This window comes from Perissodus microlepis, chromosome 4 (assembly GCF_051167445.1).
Source record: "Perissodus microlepis isolate ML-2025 ecotype Zambia chromosome 4, ASM5116744v1, whole genome shotgun sequence".
Lineage (NCBI taxonomy): Eukaryota > Metazoa > Chordata > Actinopteri > Cichliformes > Cichlidae > Perissodus > Perissodus microlepis.
Genome location: NC_140464.1, coordinates 31,096,036 through 31,108,228, shown reverse-complemented (window position 1 = coordinate 31,108,228; position 12,193 = coordinate 31,096,036). Strand labels below are relative to the sequence as shown.

The 12,193-nt window shown below is 42.0% G+C and overlaps 2 protein-coding genes across 2 annotated transcripts; one reads left to right on the top strand and one right to left on the bottom strand.

Moving 5' to 3' along the window:
• The first annotated feature begins 789 nt into the window (after positions 1-789).
• On the top strand, positions 790-6,285 carry eci1 (enoyl-CoA delta isomerase 1). Its single transcript, XM_084927046.1, has 7 exons — positions 790-915; positions 1,411-1,533; positions 2,776-2,903; positions 3,112-3,258; positions 3,385-3,506; positions 3,833-4,011; positions 5,698-6,285. Exons 1-7 carry the CDS (start codon positions 873-875, stop codon positions 5,862-5,864), a joined length of 909 nt encoding a protein of 302 aa, XP_084783172.1. The 5' UTR covers positions 790-872; the 3' UTR covers positions 5,865-6,285.
• Positions 6,286-7,473: 1,188 nt separating this feature from the next.
• On the bottom strand, positions 7,474-11,441 carry dnase1 (deoxyribonuclease I). The gene is made up of 9 exons (XM_084924821.1): positions 11,336-11,441; positions 10,530-10,668; positions 10,038-10,126; positions 9,854-9,934; positions 8,897-9,012; positions 8,592-8,704; positions 8,342-8,496; positions 8,173-8,266; positions 7,474-7,690 (listed from the first exon to the last, which is right to left on the bottom strand). Exons 1-9 carry the CDS (start codon positions 11,353-11,355, stop codon positions 7,640-7,642), a joined length of 858 nt encoding a protein of 285 aa, XP_084780947.1. The 5' UTR covers positions 11,356-11,441; the 3' UTR covers positions 7,474-7,639.
• Positions 11,442-12,193: the final 752 nt, after the last annotated feature.

Sequence of the window (12,193 nt, the reverse complement as noted above, 5' to 3'; positions counted from 1 at the left end):
CGATGTCTACATACAAACAAAGAGTACCTTGCCTGTGTGTGTGTGGTCAGAGTGTGACCCCATAAATGACTTCCCTAAACCTGCTGGTCTGGAAGTCCAGCAGTTCATCTAAATAAAAGGCACTTAGACTAAAACAGATATAGATACGTTTATCCTACCATAAAACAATAAGACAAGGTACGACCTCTCCCATGCTCCCAGAGTGCTCTCTAATGCACACAAAGTTTGCAGACTACCAAGGATCAAACCTCTACCAATCTACAACTAATTATAAAACTCTAAGCCTATATAAGTAGATATTTCTAAGCATAAATGACAATCAACAAAACAAAACCTAACAAGTACTATCAGAGTTTAATCCACCATGCAATACCATCTGAAAAGTGTCTGATTGGTTAAGCCTTATTTTTCATCAAGGCAATGATCCCAAACACACTGCCAATGCAGAAAAAAAGACCTGGATAGATGAACTATTCCTGAAGAAATAACAAGAAAGCTGCCTAAGAGAGTTCAGGCTGTGTTGGAGGATAAAGGGCCTCACACCAAATATTAACTAACTAAATTGCGCAAACTCGGTTTTTGCCTCATATACTGTATTTGCATGTTTGCTTAAATGGCTGCACTTATTTTATATTTTTCTTACAAAACATGAAGAGATGACTGGTGGCTCAAGAAGCGAAAAAAAAAAAAAACTAAATTACTGAGGAGGAGATTCTTTGGCAGGATTGAAAATCATGAAGCCAGCCAACCAGAAGGTGGCGCTATTCCGTCACAACACAGTCAAACTAAAAGCCTGTTTCTAAAAGACCCGGTGAAGAAGACCAGACGCCAAAGACGAGAACGAGAGGACGTGACTGTCTGCGCGACTGAAAATGGCTTTGAGGGCATGTTTGAGGACCAAGCCGGGTTTAACAGGTAGGTTTGGGAGTTTCCGGGGAAGAAAGTCCGAGTTTGTGCGTCTCTATTTCCTCAAAACACACCGAGCTCCTGCTGCCGACGGTGCGCTGCAGAAACTGGAGCAAAGGTCGCAGCACTTGTCTCTTTATGTCGGTGTGTGCAACTCCACTCACCCACAACACGGGAGGGATACGAGGCTAAACGTGTAAAGAAGAGTGTGTTTGTTATGTGCTGCATGCCAACTGTTAGCTTTAGCTGTCTGTCACAGAGGCTCCGGAAAGAAAAGCTCATAAGAAACTGTTTTTCTGTTCATTAGCGAAAGAAAAATGTTTTCGTGCATCATTTCAACTTGGATCTCTTCAAACTATAAAGATGACTGCACATTGATACGTATTATATCAAATTCTATAATAATTATGCTACATGGCTGTTTCCTGTCTTTTGAATGTGTGTGTTGCTGCTTTGTGACCGATGACTTTGAACTGAGCCCGTGTGCTGTGCGTTCCTGTGCAGGTCTTCTGTCCCAGCTCTCCTGCAGCGGTCATGCTGCTGCTCGCATGTCTCCCGCCCTTGTTGCTCAGCGGAGGAGCAGCTCCACCTCACAGAAGATCAAAGTGGATTTTGACCAGAGCACAGGTGAGCATTTTGCTAATACCGACTGTGCAGGTGAAAGGATGCTTTTGAAATAAGACATGAAGCACAACTGTAAGTGAGTTGTTCTAAATATTTAGGGGAAGGTTATGTAAATACAGATGTGTGTGGAAAATTCAGCTGGCTCTGCCAGTAAGTCTCTTGTCCCACAGACATTAACTCCCCCGTGTTTAACTCCAGCCGGCACATGAGGCAGTTCTCCAGCTGTAGCATGTTCAGCTCGGAGCTGAGCGAGCACCACGATCACCAGGGGGAGTTGGAGTCGGTCTGCTAGACTAGAAGTAGCCAAATTACATCAAGGGCAGCCACAACAGAAATACCTGTGACTCACCAAAGCTGCATTATAATGAAATTAAATAAAAGTTATTGTCCAGTATAAAAGGAGCATTTTTAAAAGCTGAGGCGCGTAGCAAGCTTAGAGCAGCGTGATGGATAATGCAAACCCAGCAAAAAAGCAACTGTGTGAATATTTAAAACAACAGTTGATGCTCGAGGCTATTAACCAACCCAGGGAGGTGTAATACACTTCGATAAAATCTTCTTCTCCATCAGAAAAACAATGTTAGTATATTTATTATACTATAATAAATGTCATCTTATATATTACTCGCCTCCCAGTCTGACTGCGAGGAGACAGAGGTGGGAGGGGCAAAAAAACCTGGCAAATCAAATATGTGGATCTGGTGCTGCGATGACTGACTGAGCCCATAAAGTCATCAGGAAAGTGTTTACTGAGGCTAGGAGCTTCTCTCAGACTTTTATAGGGCTGTGTCATTGATATTGATGTCCGCAGTGCCGTGCAGAGTGAAATCCAATAACGTGGGTGATTAAAGTAGAAAAGAATTTATCAGCGTGGTGGCCCCCAAAGCCCCTCCTCTCACCACATCCAGAGCAGAGCCAAGCCTCTGGGAGACCGCTGACGTGAGTTTCTCACGTCACTGTCAGTCCAATTAAAGTGTTAAAGCACCTTAGCGGGTGGATACACCCGTATGAATCAACATCGTCTCACCCCATTGAGTTAATTAGTCGGATGCAAAGTGCAGCAGGCCGGCGATCGCTCAGGTTGTTTGTCTTTCCTCTCAGCGATCACTAATCTGAGTTTAATCCAGTGTGACCTCAGCTGCCATCATCAGCAGACACAAAACATGCAAAATCTCCATCGCAGGTTTCCTGGCGCAGCAATCACTGCAGCATTCAAGTGAATGATCATCACCTCTGTCTCTGCAGGTGTGGCAGTGATGCACATGCAGAGTCCTCCTGTCAACAGTCTTAGTTTAGAGTTTCTCACTGATGTCTGCATTGCTCTTGAGAAGCTGGAGATGGACAAGAGCTGCAGAGGCCTCGTCGTCACCTCGGTACAGTTAAAGCAACTTTGTGCAGATGGACTAACATCTGTGTTACAGTGAAGTCTTTCATGTTTACAGTTCCACAGCTGAAGTTTGAACATGCTACGCTATGGTTTGCCCTCTGAGTGTATTCTGAGTTAGCTGTGCTGTTGTTACAGTATAATGACAGTTTATCCAGCGGGTTTAGCTTCTGGATGTGTTTTACCCTGAAATCCAGAGCCAGCCCAACGTGTTCTCAGCCGGGCTGGACATCTTGGACATGTATGGGAAGAGTCCAGAGCACTGTGCGGAGTTCTGGAAAGCTGTGCAAGAGATGTGGCTCAAGTTCTATGGCTCCAACATGATCACTATAGCAGCAGTCAATGTACGTATAGAACAACCCAGCACCTACCTCCACACTGTCTGCACCTCACACAAGGACAGAGTGGTGCATTCTGGGGGGCAAACACACTGAAATAAGCTTGTGGGCTTCTCGTTACTCGTCACCCAGGGCTCCAGTCCTGCAGGAGGCTGCCTGCTGTCTATGACATGTGACTACAGAATAATGGCGGATAACCCTCGTTACAGCATCGGTCTCAATGAGACCAAGCTCGGCATTGTAGCACCTTTTTGGTAAGAAATTACACCAACACTAATTACAATAATAATTCATAGTACCAGCAGCAAGGTAGAAACACAATTACATGCATTAGTCTCATTTAAGCTCAGTGACTACGAGAGGTTTGCAGTTAGCTTCTTCCATGGTTCTCCTGCGCTGTAACGCTGCTGCTCATGTTGTGGAGATAAAAACAAAGAACTCATTTCAGTCTCACTGCGGTTCATCTTTTTGAATCGGGATCTGTATAATTTTGTGCCAAAGCAGTTTAAAAACTGTTTTATTAACATTTCACACCCATCTTTTTTTGTCTTGTCTTGTCACTGTAAAACTACTCCTGCAGGTTTAAGGACACTATGGTAAACACAGTCGGACATCGGACCACAGAGGTGGCCCTACAGTTGGGGCTGCTCTACAGCCCTGCAGAGGCCTTGAAGATAGGATTGGTGGACCAGTTGGTGCGTGAAGACCAGGTCCTCACTACAGCCACAGAGACCATGACCAAGTGGTTGGCTATTCCAGGTATACTAAACATCATACTGCACCTTAAGCTGTCCACTCGAGTTATACTTGTCATTTTTTCCACCTGTGGTGCTGCAACTTGGTCTGCACAATATGTTCATGTGTATGTCAGGTTATTGCTGCCAAAAAGATTCACCTGAGTCAAGACTTCTAATCTTGTTTCTATTCAAAATAAAATAAAAGTCTGACAGCTTTTTGGTCATTTGACCACATTTTGAAGTCAAGGTAAAAATGTCTCTGTCTCTCGCTGCTGTGCTGCTCATATGTGTCATAATCAACACAGGAAAACCTAGAACAACGTTTAATCGGTCGTCCTATTATCTCAATGCCTGCTGTGGTTTTTTCAGTCAAACAGATGTTAGATGGAAATGTGTGATCACCTCTGTAAAATCAGACGTTTTGGCACGTTGAGGTTTTGGAGTATTCAGGTGGTTAATTCCACGGTCTTCACAAGGTCGAACTACAATACTCTACAAAAAACAAAACAACAGCTACATGTCTGAGACTACAGGCTCAGTTAGCATGTTAGAACTTGTCAACATTTCAAGACCAGACAAGCATGACTCATTTGACACCAAAGCGGAAACGTTTGAACATAATGTTGCATGGTGCAGTCAGTGAGTCGATCATAAGCACGTCATGCATCTATCCAATATCGAAAGCTTTGCCCAAATTGTGCCACGATCCCTTCACAGCAGCCAACCTACAACAGACGTGCTGGAAATGAAAAGAATCGAGGTTTTGCAGTGGCTCCATCAAAGTCCAGACATCAGCTGGATTGAAATGCTGCGACCTTATGAAAGAATTCTCCCCAAACCTCAATGAACTGGAGCCGCACTATAAAGACAAACGGGCCAAAACTCCTCCGACGATGTGAGACTGAAAGTCGTGCAGTCAATAACGACTTTATTGCTGTTCAAGGTAGTTCTGCAGTCTACTGCATCATGGGGAGTAAAACCAGAGTTCCTGCACACTATTAAAGACAAGGAAATGATGTTTTATTTAAAGTAGATTTATTTGTGTAGCTCAGGTGGTGGAGCAGGTCATCCACTGATCGGAAGGTTGGTGGTTCGACTCCTGGCTTCCCCTAGTCTGCATGCCTTGGGCAAGATATTAACCCCAAATTGCTCTGAATGTGTGTGAATGTTAGCTATGAAGCACTTAGAAAGATGTGCTTGTGCGACTGGGTGAATGCACAAGTTGTGTAAAGTGCTTTGAGCGCTCAGATGAGTAGAAAAGCGCCATATAAGAACCAGTCCACTTACCATTTGGGTAATAAAACTGCAGGTGACATTTCCAAGGCAGGTAGGAAAAAAATGAGCTGTTATCAGTGTATGTTTGTTTTAAGGTGAGGTGCCACGAACCCGCATGTAGGGAGATGTAACCTCGTACCTCAGAAGTGTCGATATGGGTGTGTTACCATCTGTACAGCAGTATTTAGTAGATCCTGGTACTTGGCAGGATGTGCAGGAGGCAGAAAAAGAGCACAAGCTTTCAGCACCTGTTAGAAATGTCACATAGCCACACAAGACTGAAATGTCACTTTCCCACATAAGAAATAAAAGGTGCTCCACAATAGTGCTGCAATTGAATATATTTTGCAATGAATTCAAGCCCGTGTCAGTATTCATAGAAATTGTATATTAATGCACAGCTTCCTTACATGTGCATTTGTTTCATTTGCAGATCACGCCAGACAGCTCACAAAGTCCATGATGAGGAAGCCAACCATAGACAAGCTGACGTCTAACAGAGAGGCTGATGTCAATAACTTTGTCAAGTTCATCACCAAGGACTCTATTCAGAAGTCACTGGGGATGTATCTGGAGATGCTTAAGAGAAGAAAGGCTTAGAGAGGGGAAACATGTTTGCACACTTTGCAGCACCAGCTACAGATGTGATCTGACACTAAGCAGTGAGCAGTCTACATGTTTGGGGGATAAAACACAGCATTTACACCTCAAGGTTTTAATAAAAACACACGAGGTTAGGGTGTGACGTTTTGTTTTTGTTTAAAGAACCGTACACTCAGGCAACCTGCCGAGCCTTCTCCATCACTCAGCATTACCTGCAGTATGCTTACGTAAGCAAACTGCTAATTGTTGCAAAAGAGTCTCAGTCACACAAGTTGCACATATGAAGAACTAACAGCAAATCTGACCTTTAGTGCATCTAAATGTGGCAAAGCCTTTGTCATCTCTAACAAATGTTCGGTTTTTACTGTGAAATGTCCGAATAAATGGCTGGATTCATACATTAAATGGATTAAAACGTGTGGTTCTCATTCATTATCACTGTAACTCAGACGTCTCTACATTCAAATGACAGTTGAGAATGTTAAAAATTCAGCGGACAACCAAATCAAAATGAAATGTGAAATCTTGCATTCTTATAACAAGGAGCATTTTTCGTTCTTTGTTAGTGTATGTTTGTGTTTTGGACAATTGAATCAATATACGACACTTCAAAAGGACCTGAGTGTCAGCACAACACAATCGGCTAAACTTCAGGTGTGCCGTGTCTCCACACTTCACTGTCACGTCCTGTGTGTGACAGACATGAATGACATCTGCTGTGGTACTCCCTGTTTTCTTTGAGCACTACATTTACACATTTAAGAGTAATACTCTTAAATGTGTTTTGTCAGTGTGTGAGTCGTCTACTAAGCCTAAAGCTATAAGTCACTAATGTGACTCCTGGAAAAGTAAATGTTCTTTCTTGTAAAGAGATGAAATCAGCACGTGTATTCACTTTAATATTACATCCTCGGGGGGGAAAGGTTAAGTATTTTGCAGCAGCTGGGTATTGAACTGCAAACCTTCCAATTAGTAGAAGACCTGAACTACAGCAACCCCAACTGAACTGTTCAGCCAGGACAAGCAGTGCTTGTCTAGTCAATTATACCAAAGCATAAGTGATGTGCTTCTACCTCACTGCCATCTTGAGGCTGCAGTCAGCTATTGTCTCTCCAAGCACACTTCTCTTGGACGCTATTAGAAACTCTAGTGTGTCTATTTCCCAGGTGTCTGTCTTGCTTTAGCTTTTTGTATGCAGACAACCTGATTTTCCATTTCAGTGTTTAAAAATCACAGGTTAACATATGTGGTGAACACATTTCAGCTTTACAGGAGTAACTGAAGATGACTGAAAAATAATCTTTAATTAATACATTGTTTCTTCTTTTGTGTACAGATGTATTACTCTACCGCTCTTTTATGTTTTTTCAACATTTTTGGCTCATTTTTGCAGGTTAGTGTTTTGCTGTGTGTCTGAGCTGTTTTGGGAAATTCATTAAAAAAATTTAGTAACTCAAAACTCTGAAGACATTTAAGCAGACAAAGGAAGTGAAATAAAATACAAACGCGTTATTAAATCTAAAAAGGTTTCAACAAAGGGTCTTAGTAAATGTTCAGACTTGTTTCAGACAAATGTGCTCCACTGCAACAAGAAGCCGAATTCTTTACAACACACAAGTTTTCAGTGAAATTTTTTTAGTAGCTTTATTGTGCATTGCATTACATGAAGCTGTGGCTGACAGTAGTCCCCAACTGAATGATCATTGTGCTGGCTGCAGATTGAGCACGATGTGTGGAAAGCTTGTGGAAGTCACGGTTCAAGCAACGTGAGCCTAACCGCTCAGCTTCACCTCCACGGGGAAGTGGTCGCTGACAGCCAACGCCTGAGAGACAGAGAAATCGTTCTTTTAGTGGCTCACAGTTTGTGCTGCAGACGGCTTCAGTTTCCACAGGTTTTCTTTCCAGTACTGAAAAACTCAATGTGCCTGCATGGTAATGCCATCACTACAGTATACACTGCATTATGATTTTGTTTGCATCTCTGTGGTCGTTACTACAGCCACTGCTTTACAAAGTTGCTCGATTTTCTGTAGCTCAAAGCTGATATTAAAAAAGCAAAAGTGCTTTAAAACGGCATTATTTCTGATGGGGCGACTGCTTTGCCCTTTGTGTAGAACGTCTCTCTTCTGACTGGAGCTCAGTAAACATTTTGCTGACGAGTTTATGGTCTCAGTTGCAGTGAATACAGCATTATGTTAACTTTTTATATTAACGTTTCCATTAGTGTCAGCGGGGAATGAGGCAGGTTGTGCTTTTTAGTTCAAATGAATTCTTATAGCGATAAGGATTGAAATTCATCTGTTACCAGATCTTGTTTGAGATTCAAGTCCGTCATGTAGTTATACACCTTCGCACTATCTTTCACCACTCCTCTCATCATGTCCGTAGTGACCACAATCCTGCAAACACAGAAAGATGATTAGAGTTTAGAGTTTGCGTGCACACATGAGAACGACCTGCCACAATCTGTCTACCTGTCGTAAGGGCAGACAGTTTGCGACACGGTAGTGTCGGCCACATCAGTGATCAGCCAATGGAAAGTCTTGTCAGTGAAGATGCGGATCTGCTGCCAGTCAGACCCGGACACATAACTACAGCCTGCGTTGAAGTCACCCAGCAGCACGATGTCCTGCAGGGAGAGTAGTGTGATTCGCATTTACTGAATGTGGGTTTTTCCACACGAATTCACCAAATAAATGATTTTTACTTGTAGGCTGTAAATACATTGGTGTTCCAGCGAGCGCGGACATCTGCCACCACGTCATAGAGAGCATTTAGTTCCTGAACAGCTGAGTTTGGGGAAGTGTGCTGGGGGATCAGAGTAAAGTCTCTCACAGCTACAGAAGAGAAGGGAACGAAGGAGAGTGTTGACAGTGACGGAGGCGCTTACACTGCATGAGAATGATAAAGGACTAGTGACTAACATAACCCAGGAACTATCACGCACAAATGTTTGAATGAGGATCCACATCATTGTGAGTGTGATGCAGAAACAGCTGTATAACTCGTGCCACAGCACCAAAGCATACCAGTGTGTTTGGAGGAGAACATTACGACAAACGGCTCCCTGCTAAAGGTGTCTTGTCCAGTTTCCTCCGGGCCGTCGTCATAGGTGTAGCTTTTTGCCACCGATACCAACGCCTCCCTGTGGAGAAAATCACCACCTTTTCATTTGCTGCCATTGTGTACTTTATTTCTAAACATGTCCAGTTGCTTCTCGGGACAAATTTATTGTAGTTCTGCTTTTCCCCTTTTTTTAAATCACTTCTTCTGAATTCTGAGTGTGTATAAGATGTATGTTTATGCCAGAAAAAAGACGGAGGATTTGCCATTAAATTACTTCAAACATGCCTCATACACTACGAACATGCTGGAAATATATTAATCAAGTTGTTTTGAATGGTTATTTGAGAAACTTATGGGAGGTTCTTTAACCCTCTGAGGTCTAAGTGATGATGATGATCCAACACTAATCCTGACTTTAACCCCAGGCAACGTGAACATGTCATTTTTATTTTTCTTAAATAGTTTGGCTTTAAGAAACAAAGAAAACAATCGTTCTAATTTAAACACAGGAAAAACTATTCACATTCTGCCATGAAAAAGACATTTTCCCTTTCTACAAAATACATATTTAGGGTAGAGCAAGAACTAAAAATGCTTTTTACACGGCATCACTGCAAAGAACCATGTTTTGTTGCAAATAGCCGCCCCTCCCTGAGCCTGGCTCTGCCGGAGGTTTCTTCCTGTCAAAAGGGAGTTTTTCCTTCCCACTGTTGCCAAAGTGCTGCTCATAGGGGGTCATATGATTGTTGGGCTTTTCTCTGTATGTGTTATTGTAGGGTCGACCTGACAGTATAAAGCGCCTTGAGGCGACTCTTGTTGTGATTTGGCGCTGTGTAAATAAAATTGAATTGAATAAATATCGTTTCACTGGGTGTAGAGTAGAGACTTATTTCTTTAAATTGCCTTTCATCGTGGTGTACCTGTAAAGGAAGAGATATCGCTCTTTATAGGTGCTCGCACCGAGAGGCTCGCTGACGATGTATTTGTACTGAGGAGAATCTCTGGGGGGAAACACAAACACACACTTTTAGAAAATGTTTCCATATGTTTGCATTTCATGCTCAGTGTTACTCTGAATGTTCCATGTTCGGTGTGTAGACTCACTTGTTGACGTACTCCATGAGTTTTTGGGTTGCTGAGAGATCACTGTCTCTGACCTCTTGGATCAGAATGACGTCATAGCGTTGGACAATCTGCAAAACACACATAGAAAATGAAAAGAAATCACCTGATTGTCCATCTTGCAACATCGCATTTGTTTATATTTTAACTTGTACGAAAAAATTCATGTGTTAAGCATTAGATTGTAAAGGCAACGCTACAGGTGTTGCACATCCAGTTATTTCATTGATCATTCCTTAAGCATTAAGCATAGAGGTGGGAATATTCTGGGAATATTCAGGTTTACTTGTACAACAGGCCAAATCATCCAAAGCATTTCTCAAAATTCAATTCAAACTATTTCAAAACACACACACAAGATAACACTTCTGGATTGGTTTTGAAAGCACTCTGACCCAAATTGCATTACAAATGGGTGGATGTAAACATTTTGTACAAACTGTCATATCTACCAAAGAGGGAAAAGTTCCAGACCTTGGTAATGATGTTCATCAGAGTGGTGTTGGAGACTTTGGTGTCTCCGAAGGATTTGATGTTAAAGGCTCCCAGCAGCAGCGAGTTAGAGAAATGCAGCAAGGTCAGAAAAAGCCCCAAAGTGCACACCAAATGCATCCTACACCAAACAGGTTACATGTTTTAAAAATGACTTATAAATCATATGAAACACTGACGTTTACAAATGATTTGACATTTATTTTACACGTATGTCAGGTTAATAATTTTCAGTTCCTGTGCATTAAAAACCGATTTGCAGGCTGAAGTAAGGCCTTTCCTTTCACTCGATATTTTTCTGTCATAAAGTCCAGTTTAACATGGAGTTTAGTCCAAAACAAAGCTGCTCATGTTCCACCATCTGCTGAGAGCTCATGACATAATTGTGTGAGAGTGAGAGACCAAACACCTGCGCCTCTGGATGTATTTATCTAACATGCTATTTAGCATGTCGCTATTTGCAGCATGTTGCAAGGCTTGGTAAAATATTACTCTTTTAGGACAATCTATTACTCTGTTGCCCTGGTTACACCGTCCTGGAGCTGTTGTGGAAGACCAAAGGTTGCCAAATATGGAAACAGAGAGCTGCATTTATACTGTGATGGTTTGCATGTGCTGTTGAAATGTGTTTGTAAAAGCACAATCCATTACTGCAGGAAAAATGCACAAAAGTTACTGTAATGCTGCTGTAGCCTGAAACATCCATTCTAAACAAGAAACTGGCTCACAGTATTGCACCGAATACAGCTCAGATGTTTTTGTAGCAAGTAAGAGTGAGAGGTCCATACCTGCTCCTGTTTCTCTGCATGGTGGAGACGCTTGAACTCTTGAATCTTCTGAATGCTCCTGAAAAGCTTCTGAGCAGAATGGCGAACAGTGTCTCTTTTGAGGTTTTTATCTACCTGCAGGCGCATGTGACTGCAGTGTGCTGGGGAGGAGCACAGAGAAAAGGTGTGTTGTGGATGGGGTACAGATTTCAGGCTTTCAGGTTCTCAGATCCCAAGATTGCAGTGCAACAAGGATAACGTTGCAACCTCAAATTCTTTTCTGCTCGTCATACAATAAGGAACACTTCAGCATTGTTTTAAGTTACCGTTGTCCTGTTTGGCATTTGTGTGAAGTTCTGTCACACTTCACAAATGAATTCAGAATGAGTGTCGCAGTGTTGGGATGACCTTAAATTTTGGCAAAATCTTTACAGAAACTGAAGAAATTCCTTCAAGCAGTTTGAAAGATGCCTTGTTCATGAGAACAGGGACAGACAAAACATAATATCTACTCTAGGTCTGCTCCAGCAGAGACGCATAACAGTCATTAACAATAACAACAGTAATATTGATACAGCCTTGTTAAACTATCATCTGTCCCAGTGTTAGATCTTGAAATCAGACCTTCAAAAACCTTCCGATAGGCTGATAAAACACAAGTATGCCACCGTCTCCACCTTATTGGTCAGAATAAGATAAGATAAGATAACCTTTATTAGTCCCACACGTGGGAAATTTGTTTTGTCACAGCAGGAAGTGGACAGTGCAAAAGTTATGAGGCAAAAATTAGAATACAATAAGAATAAATACAGTACACAACTGTACAGAATAGAATAAAAATAAAATACTATATACAGTAGAATAAAATAAAATAAATAT

Excerpts from the sequence above, each read along its gene's own strand:
- eci1 (XM_084927046.1), top strand. The coding sequence starts at position 873 with ATGGCTTTGAGGGCATGTTTGAGGACCAAGCCGGGTTTAACAG. Across the intron at positions 2,904-3,111 it reads GAGGCCTCGTCGTCACCTCG|AGCCAGCCCAACGTGTTCTC; the intron begins GTACAGTTAAAG and ends CCTGAAATCCAG. Across the intron at positions 3,259-3,384 it reads TCACTATAGCAGCAGTCAAT|GGCTCCAGTCCTGCAGGAGG; the intron begins GTACGTATAGAA and ends CTCGTCACCCAG.
- dnase1 (XM_084924821.1), bottom strand. The coding sequence starts at position 11,355 with ATGCAGAGAAACAGGAGCAG. Across the intron at positions 8,705-8,896 it reads GTTCTCCTCCAAACACACTG|CTGTGAGAGACTTTACTCTG; the intron begins GTATGCTTTGGT and ends TCTCTTCTGTAG. Across the intron at positions 7,691-8,172 it reads TGAATCTCAAACAAGATCTG|GCGTTGGCTGTCAGCGACCA; the intron begins GTAACAGATGAA and ends TCTGTCTCTCAG.